We start from the raw sequence: 19,014 nt of genomic DNA, 5'->3' as shown, positions 1-19,014 counted from the left end.
AGGCCCACCGCGCTGCTCTCCCCTTCTCTCAGGGCACACCGCGCTGCTACCCCCTCTCGCCGGGGCAACCGCAGCACCCCACCCTGCTCCGGGGTTTGCCGCAGCACTAGCCCTTCTTCAGAGGCTCACCGCGCCCGCACTGGGCCTCCTCATAATATTGCCCCGTCTCATGGGCATGCTACGCCCGTCCTGGGCTTCCTCATAACACTGCCCCCTCTCTGGGGCTCGTCGTGCCCGCACTGGGGCATCTCAAAGCTGCCCCTCTCTGGGGCTGGGGTCTACGTACCCCGCACACAACCCGGGGTCTATGTTCCCCGCCCGCGACCCACTGGTTGCGTTCATCACCGCAAGCTGCGCCTTCACTGGCGCCGGGATTCCCACATCACTGGGGTTCCCCCTGAGAAACCTGCACCCTCACCCACCCTCTGTGGGTCCCTACGAGGCCTCCTCCAACCCCTATAGCCTCACCCAAACCACCGGTGTAATAGCAGCAACGCAAATGCAAAATACAAGCCTCTAGGCTATAACGTAACTATAAGCCGCCTGGCTATAACTTCACATCATGGCTCAAGCCTCCAGAGCTGTCATGAGCTGTACTTGCGATCAGGCTTCTACCCATAACTCGACTGAGGGAGCTCCTGCCTCAGTTATATTATATATCATGCTCATATTATATTACATATAATCATGCTAATATTGTATATCATGCCAATATTATATATAATCATGCTAATATTGTATATCATGCTATTATATTATATATCATGCCAATATTATATTATATATAATCATGCTAATATTGTATATCATGCTATTATATTATATATCATGCCAATATTATATTATATGTAATCATGCTAATATTGTCTATCATGCTAACATTACTAATTATTATAATGATCAACTGTCCCCTTATCACTATTAATGGGGCCAGCTGTCATTTGCAAAATCAATCTTCTAAAACATAGGTCAATAATTAACCAACACCCAACCGACGGAGTCTATATTTGCAGTTTTACAGACCAGCTTTGGAAGAAGACGCGCAACAAGTTGTGGACAACATCTACACACATGCCAAATATTAGGATTTTTCTTTTGCTGAGTGTACTTAATATCCTGATATGTTAAAGCGACAGCTCATAAGATAATATAGTTTCATAGTTGGTCGGGTCGGAAGGGACCTGAGCAGATCATCAAGTCTGACCCCCTGCCATGGGCAGGGATGAATACTGGGGTCAAACGACCCTGGCCAGGTGTGCATCCAACCTCCTCTTAAAGCCCCCCAGGGTAGGAGCCAGCACCACTTCCCTTGGACATTGGTTCCACATCCTAGCCGCCCTGACAGTGAAGTAGCACCTCCTGATGTCTAGTCTGAGTCTACCTTCTGCCTTTTAAGAGGCATTTATTCCAGGGAGGGTGATAAATTGGGCCCAGTAGAGAGTATGTACAGGTTGGCCCGAAGATCTGGGCCTCATGGACGAGGCCTGGGCTCATGGCGTGCAAGGCCTGCCCGTGCACTCTAGACTGAAAAACACACACACAAAAACACAACGAACAAAAGCACTATTGACATATTTACAGGTCTGCCAGCGGGGACACCCGTGGGGGCCTCAGAGGTCGACCCACATGAAACAAAGTCCAAGGCCTCGGCCCGCTGGACGCATCTCTGCACCTTGAGCAGCCGGTGGTGTTACCCGGCGAGGATCAGGTGTCCCGTCTCGACTCGGCACAGTGCCCCCTCGAGCGCCCAGCGTGCCTCGAAAGTGGGCACCGTCCGCCGGAGGACCGTGTGCTCGAACTCGAGCGAGAGGCGGGCCCGCACCAGCAGGCGGAAGAGCTGCAGGGCGTCGAACATCCCGGTCCCGGTGAACCGGTTTCGCCGGCTCTTCAGGGTAGCCGTCTTGGCCTGGCCCAGCAGGAAGTTGGCCAGGCTGACCACAGCCCGCTCGGCCGCCCGGTACGGGAAGGAGTAGATGCAGACGTCCTCCGAGAAGTCCCGGCCCAGCACCCGAAGCAGCGTGCCCAGGGTGGCAAAGTCGGGCAAACTGCCGGGGGCAGGCGAGGAAAGCGTGGAAAATGTCCTCGTCCAGCAGCCCCGGGCAGAAAGGGCAGGCCGCTGAGGCCACCAGGTCCAGGTGGCAAACAAAGGTGCTGGTGGCCAGGATGCCGTGCACGAGTCTCCACTGCAGGTCGCCCGTCTTCTTGGCGGTGGGTGCCTTATACAGCGTGCGCCACACTGGGGTCCCGGCCCGCGCCGGGCGCCACCGCCACATGGTGTCAGGGCAGCCGGCCAGCACCTGGGCGTGCCGGGTGTGTACCACCCACACGTAGAGGCCCTTGCAGGGCAGGGTGCCAAAAGGGCAGCCTGTATTGCTGCCGGGGGGCACCGGGAGCCTGAGCAGTGCGTTGGGCGGCTCAGCCAGCTCGCCGGGTACCGCTGGGATGACGGGTAGTGGTGGGAAGGCGTCGTCTGCTTGTGACCCTTATTTCTAGTTGCTCCTGGTAGCTCTGGGGGGAACAGGGACTCCCCCAATGCCTGCTGGTCCCTCTGACTAGTGTGTAAATGGCCACCAGATCCCCCCTCAGCCTTCTCTTGTGGAGGCTGAACAGGTTCAGGGCCCGTCGCCTCTCCTCGTAGGGCCTGCCCTGCTGCCCCCGGATCATGCGGGTGGCCTCCTCTGGACCCTCTCCATGCTGGCCACAGCCCTCCTGAAGTGCGGCGCCCAGACCTGGACGCAGTACTCCAACTGCGGCCTGACCAGTGTTGCATAGAGGGGGAGGATCACCTCCTTAGATCTGCTCGAGATGCATCTGTGGATGCACGACAAGGTGTGGTTGCCCTTCCTGACCGCGTCCCCATACTGTCGGCCCATGTTCATTGTGGCATCAATAATGACTCCAAGATCCTTTTCTGCCTCTGCACTGACGAGAAGGGAGGTCCCCAGCCTGTAGGTGTGCTGCTGGCTCTTCCTCCCCAGTGCAGCACCTTGCACTTGTCAGTGTTGAAAACCATCCTGTTCTCATCCGCCCACCCCTGTGACCTGTCTAGGTCCGATTGCAGCCTGCCCCTCCTTTCTAGCATGCCCACATCCCTCCACATCTTAGCGTCACCAGCAAATTTGAACAGGGTGCTTTTCACCCCCTCGTCCAAGTCGCTGATGAAGATGTTGAACAGTGCGGGCCCAAGGACCGAGCCCTGGGGGACCCCACTGCCCACAGCCCTCCAGGTTGAATAAGACCCGTCCACCACCACTCTCTGAGTGCAGCCCTCCAGCCAGTTAGTGACCCCTTTGACTGTCCCTTTGTTGAAAATGGGGACCACACTGGCCCTTTTCTAGTCCTCCAGCACCACACCAGAGCATCACGAGCGCTCGTAAAGCCGTGCCAGGGGTCCTGCAATGACCTCTGCTAATTCCCTCAGCACCCTGGGGTGGAGATCGTCAGGACCAGCTGATTTAAATACATCCAGTCCCTCCAGATGTTCCCTGACTAGGTCCTCACTGACCCTAGGTCTGGGTGCACCTCCCCCAGGACCTAGGGGGGTCCCCGTGTAGGAGCTGATCCGGTCCCTGCTCAGAAAAATGGAGGCAAAGAAATATACAGTATCCTAGATGATACTGTGCATTAGGAGCAATGGTCTCAAGTTAAAGCAAGGGAAGGTTAAGTTAAATATTAGGGAAAACTCTTGCAAGGAGGGTGGTGAAGCACTGGCACAGGTGACCCAGAAAGGTGGTGGACTCTCCATCCTTGGAGGTGTTGAGGACCCAGGTAGACAAAGCCTTGGCTGGGATGATGTGGTTGGGGCTGGTCCTGCTTGGAGCACGGGGTTGCACTAGATGTCACCTCCTGAGGTCCCTTCAACCTGAATTTTCTATGATTTTTAAACTCATGTGGCAGTCTGATGGTTAAGTCTCACAAAACGCAGCCAATTCCAGCAATGAGACGATACTTATATCCTGCATCTTGCCTGTTGGGATGTAGAGAATCTAAAGACTTAATATTTTCCTTGTCTTTTAAATTGCTATTTTTTACATGTCACTACAGCCCTCCCATTTATAGTCTCTACACCCTTGCACTGGACCATCTGAGAACAGCTTTTTTTAACAGCATGTATGCAATTTAATTACAGATCCTAGACCTAGAATTGGATGTACTGTAGAGAAGTTGGTCGGTTCCTAGGGATTATCTCATATTTTAGGAATCTCCTCCAGTGACTGCAGTTGGTAAATGCAATAATTTGCGCTCTCAGAGCAATGAGTATGACCCATATTTCCTGATTAGGCTCCGTGAACTTCACTCCCAGCAGCTGACTAACCCCTGCTTCACACCTTGAGCGATCACGCAAGCATCTGAAGTCTCATACAATGACACCTTCCTCATTTTTCTACCTTCCCTGGCAATAATCCAGCCTAAACAGAGCTGCGCTGCTGCAAACAGCAATGCTGAGTGATCCATCACAGCATCACCTCTACCAATAAGGCATATAGAGACCTGGGGACAGACACCAGGAATTGTGTGGCTCTATCAAATGTGGCCGGCCCGGTAGGTTAATACATTTTGCACAATTATTGTACACAATTTAAAGAGGACAATAAACTAAACAGCTTAAATTTTAGGCCTGTCAAGTATTCCTTTGGCTGGCATTTTTCTGTTGAGCAAGTGAAAAATTAAAAAAAAAAATTGGTAGATGAAACCAGCAGAAGTATAATGCTTCCTAATCAGACACTATAAAAAAAAATCTTCCTTTATGGTTACAGGGAAAAAGGAAAAAAAAAAAAGGCTATTTTTCAAAAAAATAAATAAAACCTACATGGCTTGATTAGCACTGCAATTTGCTGCAGTTTTTAAAAAGTGCTAATCAAATTTACCTCTAAATGCTGCACAAATTGCTGCCCCAACCCATAACTGCTAATCAATTTAAAAAAAAAATCAATCTAAATTAGACCCCAGCGCTGCACTGAAGATAAACAAGGAAAGGGTAAATTAAGAAAAATATACGCTGCAAGAATTGAAGAAAAGTATATGCTACATAGGCAAAGTATGTACAGGGTATTTAAGTTTAAAAGCGGCGAAGACTGTATGAGAAGTTGGCATGAACTGAAGGTCTCCGAATTCTATAGTTTGGGACAGAAAAGGGATCCTCTAAAAATCCAGAGTTTGAGGGGGTTTGACACGCATGATGTTGCATTCCTGACACCGCTTCTGTACCTAAATCACATTAGCAATATTTCTAAATTAATTAAAAACTCATCTCATGCAAACAAGCCCTTACATTGCCTCCTAAACCTCACCCACTCCTACCCTTCTCCCCCGTAACCATCGAGGCCAAAGTTGGAGCTCTTAGCATCATTATCCCCAGGTCCCGGCAGAGACCCGGTCCCTCTTTTGGATGCTCATCAGGCTCCTGTGTTCGGATCACAACTCTGATCAGGCCCACGTGCTCTAGGTTTCCTGAACTCGTGCAGAGTCCAGCAGTGGCCTCTTTGCTCCGGGTGTCTGGGCTACATACCCCTGGCGAGCATCCTCGTTTGAGCACCGAGACCCCCCCACCCAGCCCAACCATCCAGGTCTCTGATGAGTGATTTCCCGGCGCGCCTGCTCTGCAGCTGCAGCCAAGGGCACGCACTAGATGAAGCAGGCAGACTCTGCCTTTGCAAAGGGTTTCTAAGACAATGACTCTTTACTTTAAACAGCACAAGAAGGACGCCGGTCCAGACAAATCGCCTGCAGGCCAGTCCCTGCCTCAGCATCTGCACCTCTCCGCAGTGCTCTTTAAAACATGTCCTCTCAATCCTGTGTGTTCCCTCTCCTGGCAGCCTCTCCTCGGGAACGTGGACTCCGTTTTCCCTCCTCCTTCTGACCTGGGCTGGTCCCGATGTCAGGAAAAGTCCCTCCACTCCTGCTCCCACCCTCACCCTCTTGTTCCTCTTTTTAAACCCCTGCTCTGCCCCCTTCTCTCCCTTTGTTCTTTTCTTTGGGGGATTTTCCACCCTCTACTTTCCTCCTTCCTGCAGATAAACACTGTCAAACTGGTTTTCTTCCAGCTCAAGCATCCTCCTTAGCATACCTGCAGGCACAGGTGTTAAGGCGAACCGCTTGTTTGATTTGTGGGTGGGTGGCACGCTAGCGGCCTTGTCTGCTCACGGCTGACTCATTCAACGAGGCAGCAATTTCACCAAATTAAAGACAATTCACAGATGCTGCGGGGACTGTCCAAATAGCCACAACGGCACGCACAGATTATATACGCTGCGCCTTGCAAGTCTTGAGGAGTGCAAACACCCCAAAAGGCGCTCTTCTTCCCAGAAGGCACAGGTCAGGCCAACTTCCTAGTTTCCATTTCCAGGTTCTTGCAACCTTCTTATTTGCAATGCATTAGGTATAGGTACACTATTAGGCAAGCAATGTATTATATGTACACACAAGTGTACTACTATAGTCTGGTGTGGCCAAGGATTATACATGCCAATAGGGATGTAGGCGTGCAGCAAGAGCTCAGCAAACCATCCCGCTTCGGTGCCACCACCAAATCTTCTACATACACTCGCCCGGCTCCATCCCAAGGCTGACCGCGGCACTCTTTGCATAGTGTTGGCCAACTGAGAGTGGAAGGTGATCAACCCTAGAGACAAAGGCACAGATTTGGGGCTGGCTAGTAGCCAAGCCTCCCAGCATCGTGGTAACGCTTGGTTTCATCTGCCTGGCCCACAACACTCATAAGCTAAGCCAGGCGCTGCTTGGATGAAGCAGGGAACCGTTCCCATCCCCACGTTAGAGCTGGATTGTGCTCACTGAGGTCACTCCGATGCTACAACAGGCATCCTCCGCTCCAATGTCCTAATCCTCTGCTCCAGCCATAAGGTCACAGCTTCCCTCCACTAGTCAGAGCGACCGTGCATCCTAAGTGAAACCCAGATCATCCTTTAAAACATGCAAAAATCCATTAAGTCAGGCTTTGGGCAGGGGAGAGCATTTTGACTGTAGTCAACATGGACCAGTCCTTAGGGAGGATGAGGATGGCAAGCCTGACTCCTGGATTTGCAAAGATCAAGCCAGACAGGATCGGACACCTCTCAATGCAAAGCACTCGTTCTGCCTTCAAAAGCAACTTAAAACCTTAAGGAACAAAGGAGTGTAAGAGATGCCAGGCAGTTTGTCACATGCACAAGCACATAAATCACCTGCCCTCGAATGCATGTGACATGAGACACAAGTCTCACGAGAGCAGCCAGCAAGTGTCACATCCAGGTTTGAAACACTCCGCAGTAGGGACCAGTCTGAAGCCTTCCCCTTCACCCTTGCAGGTTTTAAATCGAGTCCTGGATCCCCTCGCTTGCTGTTTGGGACTAGCCCTTGTTTGTGTGTACACTCAGCTGCGTTACACAATCCAGCAATCAAACCCTTGGCTCCTGTAATCTGCAAATTATTATGCTACCAAATAAACAGCCTGCTGAAATTATGCAAAAAGACAACGCAAGAGTCTCCAACATTGTGCGTTGCTCCATCTGCTAATTAAAAGGAAAAAAAACAGCTCCAGTATTTGTTTCCAAACGATGGAATAAACCCATTAGTAAAAGACGTCTGCTGTCTGTGCAGGGGTTTAGGTTGTAGCTGTGTTGGTCTAAGGACATGTTTGTGCGCACTTTTAAGCATCTTTTGTGATTTCTGGAAGACAAGAGCCCAGATCTTACTGAAAGCTTCACTTGGAGTCCATCAGTTAGGCAAGCAGACTGCTCTCACCACAAGCCAGAGTGTACTTTATCCGTTCAAAAAAGTTGTGAAGATATTAATGAACCCTTCCCAACAAGTCTGCAAGGCAGATTTGCACAAATCCCATGAAGTCAGAGTCCAAGGTTAAGTGCATTGTCCAAGGCTGCCCAGTGAGTCAGTGGCAGAGCTCCAAGGAGCAGTCAGCACCTCCCAGCTCTGCTCTGTGTTTGCGGAGTCGGTATTTTTTGGCCACACGACGGCAGACGTCACCTGTATGACAGCACTGCTGGACGGCTCACTATGCTACAGGCTGCACACCACACGGGCATGCCCTGATGCAGAGGAGACAAAGGTTGGACAGGGACTCCAAGAGGCGGTGACATGGCCAAGGTCAGGCACCCAGCCAGAAGCAGAGGCAGGAACACAACCCCGGCTTTCATTAACTCCCCGTTGGTGTCCCAGTCTCATCGCCCCACAGCAACTTCACACTGACCTTCCGTGTCACGCTGAGCTAATCCCAAAATCCTCCTCCCCCACCACGGCTCACAGGAGCGTGAACTCACGGCTGCAGGTAGCCCTCCAGCTACAGCATCATCGCCTGCTACTTAGCTGCTGCAATGCCACCTTTATCTCCCCACTTTGTTACACACACACACACACACACACACACAACTTGGCTGCTTGAAGGTCACCTCTAAGTTGTGTGTGTGACAAAGGGGGGAGACAGAGGTGACTAAAGTAGCTGTGTGTGTGTGTGTGTGTGTGTGTGTGTGAGTGAGCGTGTGTGTGTAACAAAGTGAAATAGCTACTTTAAAGTCACTTTTATCTCCTCGCTTTGTTACACACACACACACACACAACTTGGCTGCTTGAAGATCCCCTTTAATGTGTGCACGCGCATGCATGTGTGTGTGCAAAAGTGAGATAGTTACTTTAAAGTCACCTCTATCTCCCCACTGTTACACACACAAGCACACACAACTTGAGATGATTTAAAGCACCTGTGTGTGTGTGTGTATGCCTGTGTAACAGTGGGAAGATAGCTGCTTTAAAGTCACCTCTATCTCCCCACTTTGTTACAGTGTTGAATGGGAGTGTGTGTGTAATGAAGTGGGGAGATAGAGGTGACTTTAAAGCAGCTATCCATTTTGTTACACAAACACACACACTTCGCTGCTTTAAAGTCATCTCTAAGTTTTGTGCGTATGAGAGTGTAACGAAGTGGAGAGATAGCTGTTTTAAAGTCACCTCTCTCCCTGCTGCTACACACACACACACACACACACACACACACACCCCTTAGCTGCTTTAAGGTCATCTCTAAGCTGTGTGTGTAACGAAGTGGAGAGACAGAAGTGACTTTAAAGCAGATTATCTCCCCACTTTGTTATGCACACACATACACATACGCACACATGCACACAACTTAGAGGTGACTTTAAAGCAGCTGTGTGTGTGTGTGTGTGTGTGTGTGTAAAACAAAGTGGATAGCTGCTTTAAAGTCACCTCTATCTCCCCACTTTGTTATATAGTGTTGAATGGGAGTGTGTGTGTAATGAAGTGGGGAGATAGAGGTGACTTTAAAGCAGCTCTCTCCACTTTGTTACACACACACACACATAACTTAGGAAAAGACTTCAAAGCAGCTGTGTGTGTGTGTGTAACAAAGTGGGTAGAGATGACTTTAAAGCAGCTATCCACTTTGTTACACGCACACACACCTGCTTTAAAGTCACCTCTAAGTTATGTGCGTGTATATCTGTGTGTGTGTGTGTGTGTGTAACGAAGTGGGGAGATAGAGGTGACTTTAAAGCAGCTCTCTCCACTTCGTTACACACACACACACACACTTAGCTGCTTTAAAGTCTCTTCCTATGTGTGTGTCTGTGTGTGTAACAAAGTGGGTAGAGGTGACTTTAAAGCAGCTATCCACTTTGTTACACGCACACACACCTGCTTTAAAGTCACCTCTAAGTTATGTGCGTGTATATCTGTGTGTGTGTGTGTGTGTGTGTAACGAAGTGGGGAGATAGAGGTGACTTTAAAGCAGCTCTCTCCACTTCGTTACACACACACACACACTTAGCTGCTTTAAAGTCTCTTCCTATGTGTGTGTCTGTGTGTGTAACAAAGTGGGTAGAGGTGACTTTAAAGCAGCTATCCACTTTGTTACACACACACACACCTGCTTTAGTCACCTCTAAGTTATGTGTGTGTACGTGTGTGTGTGTAACAAAGTGGGGAGATAGAGGTGACTTTAAAGCAGCTCTCTCCACTTTGTTACACACGCACACGCTCTTAGAAAGACTCCAGCTCTGGCCTCTCAGCCTACAGGGAAGTCACTTCTTTTCTTGCACGCCTCCTCTCGCCTCGTCCTGCTCTCCGGATCTGGAGGCTTGACCCTGCCTGCGTTGGCCGTCCCGTTTCTGCCGTCTCCCCTCCAGAGCACGGTGCTGCTGCCGAGGCTGCTCCCGCCTCTGCGGATGGAAGATTAATCTGAGTGACACTCCTGCTTCCTCCCACCCGCTCACTCGTTAGCGCCCTTGACAGCTCACAAGGGATCAGCCTCCGGTGCCTGATGCGAGCTGAACTTTCCCGAAGCGAGGCAGGAGAATTGTCACCAGCTGCTAATAGGCCTGTAGTACTTACAGTCACCTCCGAAAATGCTCTACTGTATTTTTCCATTAACAAAAAAAAATAAAAAAGGAGAGAGAGGGGCTGAATTCATTTCCTCTCCTCTCCCACATGCTATCAATAAACACAACCGGAGCGTGCAGTATGCAGAATAACCCATCTGAAATTATTTGGTCTATACATTTTGCCCTGTCACCTCAGTTTCTTTCCCCTGGTCCAGCCGCAGCCTGTCATGGTCTGAGAATGAGAGAATCCCATTTTTCATGCTCTGGAAAGATTTAAAGATGTGAAATCCAAAACTTTCCGGTCACATGTTTTTTCCCCCCCTATTAAAAAGTCTTAACTTCTACTTAAAGACCAAACCACAAGAAGAAATGAACCGAGAGCGCGGGGCTTTGCATGAAAACCAAACTACATCACCAATGCGCCTGGGGCTATATATCAGCTTCGCTGCTGACCCGACCGAGCGGTCTACAAGAGGGCCACGTTGAATGGGATGCAGGCCCCGAATCTAGGTTTCATAGCTGGAAAGAAGAGGGATGAAATTCCTCATGCTTTCCTATTGATTATTAAAGAAATGAATGGGGGGGAATTGCTTTTAATTGACATGTTCCCCTGATGGGCTGGAAACCCCAAGCCAGCAGCACAAGGAGCTAAGAGGTGAAGTGAGCTAAGCCCACAGTCAAAAATGCAGCTGGTTCTGGGGGGGGTCATTAGTAACACAGCTAATGGCACTTGTTTTGTAAAAGGTGATTAATCCCCCACTGTCTGGGAGAGCAAATAAGCAAGCGTGCCACCGCACCGCACCCAGCCCAAGTCTCAACAGGGGACCTTTGCATGCTTAAAAGCAGCTGGGATGCCAGGTTCACGTCATCCTAGGGGCCTCGTTAAAATACCTCCCTAGTCCACCCCGAGCTGAGCTGAAACGCCAGCCTTACGGAGCCAGACCGTCTCTGCCGCCGTCTCCCAGAGCCATCCCTGCCCGGTACGAACACAGCTATTTCACGGAGGCAAAAGCCTATCTTTTAGTGCTAAGCATCCTTTTCCCCAGCTGAACTGGCGGCACCTAAGCTGCTGAAAGGGTCACAGCGCTCACTTAGGGCCTTCGTTTTGTAGGCTTTGTTCACAAAAACAGCGCACCCTCATTCAAATACAAACCTCACGGGCAAAGGGAAGAAATAATCCAAGGATATACTGTAACCCTGGCTGGGCGCTGAAAGCTCACAGGAGCCTTTAAAAGTAATGGGATTATGGGGGCAGTGGGATCTGCACGTTTAGCCCTTTAATTCCGGACTCTCAGTTTAGGAGGGAGCAGCCCAAACCCATGAGTGCTTTGGAGAAGGTCCCTACCTCCCGGAAGAAAGCAAGCAGTGCAAAGCAATACAAAATAAGGAGGAAGAGCGTTTAGATTTAGACGCCGTCTCTTGGTCCAAAGCAGCTAACAGAGGATGCATCGAGGGGCAGAAGGGGGTGGCTAACGAGTTATGGACAGGACCCAAAATGCAGCAGCCCCAATGCTCCCCCTGTTGAGGGCCCAGGTACCAACTGGAGCATCCTCTTCTCAGACATGGTTTGGGAGAAGGATGCCTGCCTGGCTTTAGACCTGCTTTAATCGGCTATAACCCCAGCCATCAAAACTGCCAGGCCAATTCCCACTCTTTAAATGCAGATCCCGCACGACGCGCACAGCAAATAATTCACGCAGATGCCCGGCAGCGAGGAGGGACCCACAGCGGATCTGCCACCCGGTTCCTACACAATAAGCAAATCAAGTCTGCTTGCTCGGGGTCTCGATTTCCTCTGCCATGGTTTAATCTTTAATCCTGCCCTGCATTGCTCAGTACATCGTTCAGGATGATGGTTTGGGAAGTGCCAGCATACCCCATCCCCCATGCAGAAACCTGCCTGCCAAGCAACGCCGTCACCCTGCCAGGGACTTCCCAGCTTGGGAACTGCCCCGGAAACCCCCGAGCAGAAGAAGGGGAGGGCTGGCCCCGGTGCCCAGCCCCTGCCAGCCGCCCCCGGGCAGGGAACAGCAGTGGAGGGACAGGTGCTGAGCCTCACCCTGCCAGCACAGAGCTAGGGCGAAAGACAGAAACCGAGGCCCCTTCCACGTGGCACTGGAGAAAGAGGTGCCCCCAACGCAGATGCACACACAGGCCCACCCAACGAGCCTCCCCATGGCTGCGTGACCATTTGTGTTTCCCAATTCCCTTCCGCAACACACGTCCTTCTCCTCCCAGGCCCGGGGCCCCCCGCCAGCTGGCTCAAAACCACAGCGCTCAGCTGCTGGCAGCTGCACAAGGCAGGTGCTGATAACTCGCAGGGAAAGACCGAACGTTGCACCAGGGTTTCTTGCAAGCTCCCGAGAAGACGGGGATGCAGAACCGGGCGGGACGGGACGACAGCCCACCCCGGAGGAGCGCCGGGTGGCGTGCAGCATGCTCACTCCCGTCTCCTTATGCCCCATCTCAATGCTGGCCTGGATCTGACACCTCTTCGGGGCTGTCTGGCCCCCGGTGCAAGTCTGATAGGGCTAAAGAAAAGCTCCTCGCACTCCTCGCTCACGCCCGTTCCCCAGACACTTTTGACTTGGCCCACGCGCCGCGTCCTCATCTCCCACCGAGTCTTGCTGCCGTAGCCCTCGAAGAGGTAACCCTTCCTCTCCCTCCTAAATCTGCAGGGGAGAAAAAAATAAAAATCACTCCATGCTCCTTCCATCTCACATCTCAGTTATGGCAACCCTGGCCTCTGCAAACGCCAACTTCATTAGCAAGCTGTCTAATCATTTCAGAGCTGTAGGAAAGCCGTTTGGGGATGCTAAGAGCAAAGACAACTGGCATCAGCTCCTGTCGGTGCCGGGGTATTAGCAACCTCACAACTGACTCAATCCCCTTTCAAGCTTTCATAGTTGTTAGGGCCTGGAAGGGACCCTACAGATCATCGGGTCCAGCCCTCCCCAGCTGCTAATACCACAGCTCGGCAGTGCTATGCACCAACCCAGCACGGCTTGTACTCGTGTCTCACTAGTGCACGCTTGTGCACTTCAATGAAGCAGGCTGGATAACACCTGCCGTCGGTCAGGTCCGCAGCCCCGATGCTTCGGCGCTAGGGCGGCCCGCAAGAACCGGGCACACGCAGCGGCACTGCCCAGCAGTGAAACCTCAGGGGGAATGGGAGAATTCACGAGGCTGTCCGCACGAGGCTGTCCAGTGTCTGGCGTAATGGAGCAACCCTCCCCACCCCTTTGGCGGCAGGCTGTAGGATATTGCAACACACCCAAGTTAGTTTTGACTACCAAACAGGGTCTGAAATGCTCAGATAGTCTTAAAACATGGCCTTAAATGCTCCAATGCATGCTCAGAAGGCAAAAGCCTTCACAGCTAATGGAAAGCACTAATCAACTTTGCATAGGAAGCTGCAAATTGCACTGGAAAAAACTCAGCAGCCTGGATTTACATAGGGGAAAGGACAAGGCTGCTTTCGGTCTGACTGGGGGAGACTCAGACCCCACCGAGATTTCCCACAAAGGGCCTGTGGCAACTTCCCAAAGCGGAGGCTGTGACGCCTAGCAATCCACTGCCTGCAGCGCTGTGGGCTGAGCCCAGTGCCCAAAAAGCACAGCAGAGGTTCAGGCTGTTTCTCCCAGTGCTCGTTTGCACATGCAAAAGCAATGGGAAGGGTTAGGGCTGTATTTTTAGCCCCGGAGGCTCTTTACTCATCTGCCCAGGAATTTCCCTTTTGCTCAGTTGGCTCTCAGCATTTCTTGTAGGGGAAAGGGCTACCAGATCCTCCAACCACGACAAGCCTATAAAACCCTGGAGACTTCAAACCGGCTCTCCCCAAAGCCCTCCTTATTTCCCCCGGGACTTTGCATGTCTGTAGGCACCGGGTCCCTGGTCACCTAAACGCCCCCGAGATGAAGAGCCCTAACCTCCCCCTAACAAAGAAGTCTTAACTGCTGCTCTTCCTCCATATGCCCACCCCAAAACCCCCCGCCAAGAACCGCAAGACTCGTTAGGCCTAACAGCAGGGTCCAAAGTCCTGAAGCAAGCAGGATGCTGCCATTATTGTATGCACCCAGGCAATGATTAGTTATAGATAAAGATGTGTCATGGGCAGGGAGGGAGGGGGCATAATAGGTTGCAAAAGTGACAAGAGGGCATTGAATCGCTTTAGTAATGATTAAAAAAAAAAAGAAGAAGAATGAAGGACATTAATGGGGTTTTTTTTAATCGTTATTAAAACAAAGGAGAACGAAGGGTTCAAAGGAGCACGGCCTAGCATTGGCTCGGAGGAATGCAATCACCTGGCAAAGAGCACGGGTATTCCCATTACACGCGCCGAGCTAAGACCCAGGGACGGTGCCCCCTGGGCCACCAACGCAACGCAGGCGCCTGCCTTGTGCCACCGCTCTGCACCTTGCCATAAGTGAGCCTTTTAGGACAATCACTCATCCTTCCCATATAAAGATGGGAGTTTAGATGAGGCTGAGGTTTGCTTCTCACTCCGCTGCCCCAAATCCTGAGGTCGCTTCTGCCTACTCTGACTCCCAGGAGCAAATACGGCAACGGGCTACTCACACGAGGGATGCTACATGCGTGCCTATGTGCAGAATTAGGCCTTGTTCCCATTTTGCTGCTCCCCGTAACTTTTCACGGGGAGAACATCAAACTCAGACCACTTCTGTGACCCCCCCGGTGTCCATCAGGACGTGGCTCAATTCCTCCTGAGAGAAGGAACAGCATTTTGCAACAGAAACCAGCCACCAATGTCACCTGAAACAACCTCACAGTGTACAGGATGGGAGAACTGGTGCTTTGACCCCAAAGGCTGAAAAAAAGAGGGAGGAAGAGAGAAATTCTCTGCATTGCTGGTATCTGCAGCTGCCAGCAAGCCATGAAAAGCGGTGATCATTGCAGTCGAAAGGTCAGGTCCGCCTAACCCACCCACGGGAGAGTTTTTCCCCCTTTCAAAAGTGCATCTGGGGACTTCCAGGAGACGGCTGCCCTTCCAGCCCGACTCAACGATTTCTTTAAATACATGTTACGGACTGGAAGGGACCGTACAAAGGTCCAGCCCCGCTTTTCTCACTTTGCATCGCCACCGCCTCCCCCATAGTGACGCTGAATAGGGCGTGGGTCGCCATCGCCCGGAGGGGAACATCATGCCCCCAGCAACGAAATCTAGGCAGGGCGAGAGTGGGGGCAGACACCTGCACCCTGCCTGGGAAGTTATTACCAAAGCCCCCCAGGGCAGCCAGGACCATGCAACAAGGATGCTGGGGGCAACCTGGGCATTGCAGGGGGTGCGGGAGGCATGACCAAGGTGCCAAGGGCAACCAGGGCAATGCGGAGGGATGTGGAAGGCAGCACCAGGGTGCCAGGTGTAGCCAGGGCATTGCAGGAGGCAGCACCAGGTGCCAGGTGTAACTGGGGCAATGCAGGGGGGTGCAGGAGGCAGCACCAAGGTGCCAGGTGCAATGCAATGCAATGCAGGGGGTGCAGGAGGCAGCACCAGGGTGCCAGGTGTAGCCAGGGCATTGCAGGAGGCAGCACCAGGTGCCAGGTGTAACTGGGGCAATGCAGGGGGGTGCAGGAGGCAGCACCAAGGTGCCAGGTGCAATGCAATGCAATGCAGGGGGTGCAGGAGGCAGCACCAGGGTGCCAGGTGTAGCCAGGGCATTGCAGGAGGCAGCACCAGGTGCCAGGTGTAACTGGGGCAATGCAGGGGGGTGCAGGAGGCAGCACCAAGGTGCCAGGTGCAATGCAATGCAATGCAGGGGGTGCAGGAGGCAGCACCAGGGTGCCAGGTGTAGCCAGGGCATTGCAGGAGGCAGTGCCAGGTGCAATGCAATGCAATGCAGGGGGGTACAGGAGGCACCACCAGGTGCCAGGTGTAACTGGGGCAATGCAGGGGGGTGCAGGAGGCACCGCCAGGTGCAATGCAATGCAATGCAGGGGGGGTGCAGGAGGCACCACCAAGGTGCCAGGTGTAGCCAGGGCATTGCAAGTGGCAGTGCCAGGTGCAATGCAATGCAGGGGGGTGCAGGAGGCACCACCAGGTGCCAGGTGCAATGCAATGCAATGCAGGGGGGGTACAGGAGGCACCACCAAGGTGCCAGGTGTAGCCAGGGCATTGCAAGTGGCAGTGCCAGGTGCAATGCAATGCAGGGGGGTGCAGGAGGCAGCACCAGGGGTGCCAGGAGGGCATTGCAGGAGACAGCACCAGGGTGCCAAATGCAATGCAATGCAATGCAGGGGGTGCAGGAGGCAACACCAGGTGCAATGCAATGCAGTGCAGGGGGTGCGGGAGGCAGGCCCCTGGCAGCCCCGCTGGGCCGGGGGGTGCACGGCGCTGCACTCACGGTAGAGCAGGGCGGCCCCGCGCAGCAGCGCCAGGCGCGCGAGCCAGAAGGAGCCGGGCTGCAGGCGGGCTGCGGGGCCGGGGGCGGCGCGGGCCGGGGCCGGGGCCGGGGCAGGGGCCGAGCCGGGCTCCCCGGCGCTCCTGCGCTTCCGCAGCGCGTCTCCGGGCGCAGCCATGCCGGGGCCGGCCCCGCACGCTCCGCCTCCGCCTGCGCCTCCGCCTCCCCGCGCAGCCGGGCCCGGGCGGACAGGCAGGGCAATGTCCCCCGGAGCTGCCCCCGCGCTGGGTCCGCAGCCCTCCACCCTGCCGATAGCCAGAGGGTGTTATATCCCCCTTCCCCGCTACAACCAGAGAGGCACTCGTCCTTAGCAGCGGCAGACGCGGAGGTAGCCCTGCCCGGAGTGTTACATTCGCTAAATAAAGATCCAGAGAGGTTCATGTCTGAAAAGCTGGCGAGAATGAAGCTGGGATGCTGCCATGCGAGGCCGGGCGCGGTTGCCAGCAGCCTGAGAGCGGGCCCAGGGGTTGAATCCATGCCCTGTGTCAGAGGCCGGCTCCTTTGGCAAGTGGCAGCAGATCAACGCATCCTTGGTTTGCAGGAAAGGGAGACGCCGAGTCTTTTTTAGGCTCCGAAGTGATGACCTTGCATAGGCCTCAGCAGCCCTGGCCAGAAACTGCCCAGCTTTCTCGCTGGAAACGCTTGCTTCCAATGACTGGTTTAGGGACGTCATCAAAGAGCCCCCAGTAACGCGTGTCAGATCCGGCACGAGAAGCCCAGGTGCCGAGCTGTCCTCGCCTGGGCAACCGGGCACCCGTGAGCAAGGTTACGGACACGCCGAAGGCATCGAGGACACTTATGAGAGCAAAGAACGTGCTTCGGTGTTTGCGACGTCGCGGAGCACTTCTGTTAGTGGAAAGAGCCTCGTTATATTTTTAAAAGCCTCGGTGTTTGCATCCTTTTAGGCAAATGAGAAGGGTGTTTCGGGCTGGGAATGCCATGTGAACACGGTATCCTTTGCATCATTATCATGCATCCCTAATTGGCACGAGCAATTGGCCAAGGGTTACAAAATCCCCCCATTCTTTATTCCAGCTCTCAAACCACAAGTAGATTTGTTTGTACTGGTCATTTCCTTGGTAGGGGCAGAAGGAAAGACGGTTGCAGTCAGCTGCCCTATATGCCTCATTTGTTTTTGAGAGAAAATATCAACAAACGGGTGACTTCGAATTTATTCCAACGGATAAGGAGGGCCTGACCCTGCAGTCCTCGCTCCGGCAAAACTCCCACTGCCAAAAAGTCAGTGAGTGCGGACAGTGGGATGGGGGCCTGTATTTTCGAAAGACATATCGTGTAGGGTCGATCGATCACACTTTCTCATGGCAGATGTGGGCCCCGACTGTTGGTAGCAAAGGATCCAGCAGGACAAAACACACGCGTGTGAAATGTATGGATTAGCACTCCTTTCCCCTTGAACACTGAAAGATGGAAGATAACCCCAGCAATAGCATGAAAAAGCATCTCCGCTCTTTTGGGAATGGCTTCGACCTTACTCCTGAGATTAACTTTACACGTGAAAAGAGGACAAATCGATTAAACCGCGGTATTCACTTGCTGGAAAGCATTCATGGTCAGTTTTGTAAGACTGGAGCCCGAATATGCCCTGTTCTGTACGGAGCGAACAGAAAGACTTCGTACCATTAGACATCACTGTAAAAAAAAATAATCAACAACCAAAAAAAGGGACTAAAGCCACCTAGAGATATATCTAACCACAAACCCAACGCCGTTCCTATTGGCATTGCACGCGCTTCTGACAAAAGACTGCTGCAAACCAGAAGGTTTAATGATAAATCGGGGCATAAAGTTTGGAGGCTTGTTGTGGAGGATGGCGTGATTTCAGCGTCGTGTTTCGCAGGATAGGAAAACGTCCGACCCCGAGATGGAGTCTATATTTCTCAGACAATTTCAATAAAACGGAGCGCTCATAATTGCTGCGCTTAGAGCCGTGTTATGTGTCATTCGAGTAAATATTGTGGTGTTAAATCGGCCGATGACCTCTGAGCCAGTATCTGTGATCAGGTGTAAGGTTATTCAATGCTTTTCAGCCTCTAGACCAGTTCTTTATAAATGCCCCTTTTGTTTCCTCAGTTTCCCATCACTGTTGCTGGCATTGTTCTCATTCGAAAAAAAGCACATAATGGTGCATTGTATAGGCAAAGAAAAATAACCTATTTGTTAAAGGCTCCTGGTATATTATGGTTTGTCTCTTTTCCCCCACTCCTTCCCTCCCCTGTCGCTTTAGC

The 19,014-nt window shown here is 52.4% G+C and overlaps 1 protein-coding gene across 3 annotated transcripts in view; it reads right to left on the bottom strand.

Moving 5' to 3' along the window:
- LMF1 (lipase maturation factor 1) overlaps window positions 1–16,901 on the bottom strand; it is a 288,641-nt gene extending 271,740 nt beyond the window's left edge. For all 3 annotated transcript variants that reach the window (XM_059716871.1, XM_059716873.1, XM_059716872.1), the window contains exon 1: window positions 16,712–16,901. In XM_059716871.1, the coding sequence (XP_059572854.1) occupies window positions 16,712–16,886 (175 nt within the window). In that variant the 5' untranslated portion in view covers window positions 16,887–16,901. The remainder of the gene's footprint in view (window positions 1–16,711) is intronic.
- Between the last annotated feature and the right edge of the window lie 2,113 nt (window positions 16,902–19,014).

This window comes from Alligator mississippiensis, chromosome 13 (genome assembly GCF_030867095.1).
Source record: "Alligator mississippiensis isolate rAllMis1 chromosome 13, rAllMis1, whole genome shotgun sequence".
NCBI classification, from domain to species: domain Eukaryota; kingdom Metazoa; phylum Chordata; order Crocodylia; family Alligatoridae; genus Alligator; species Alligator mississippiensis.
This window is presented reverse-complemented; position numbering and strand designations above follow the sequence as displayed.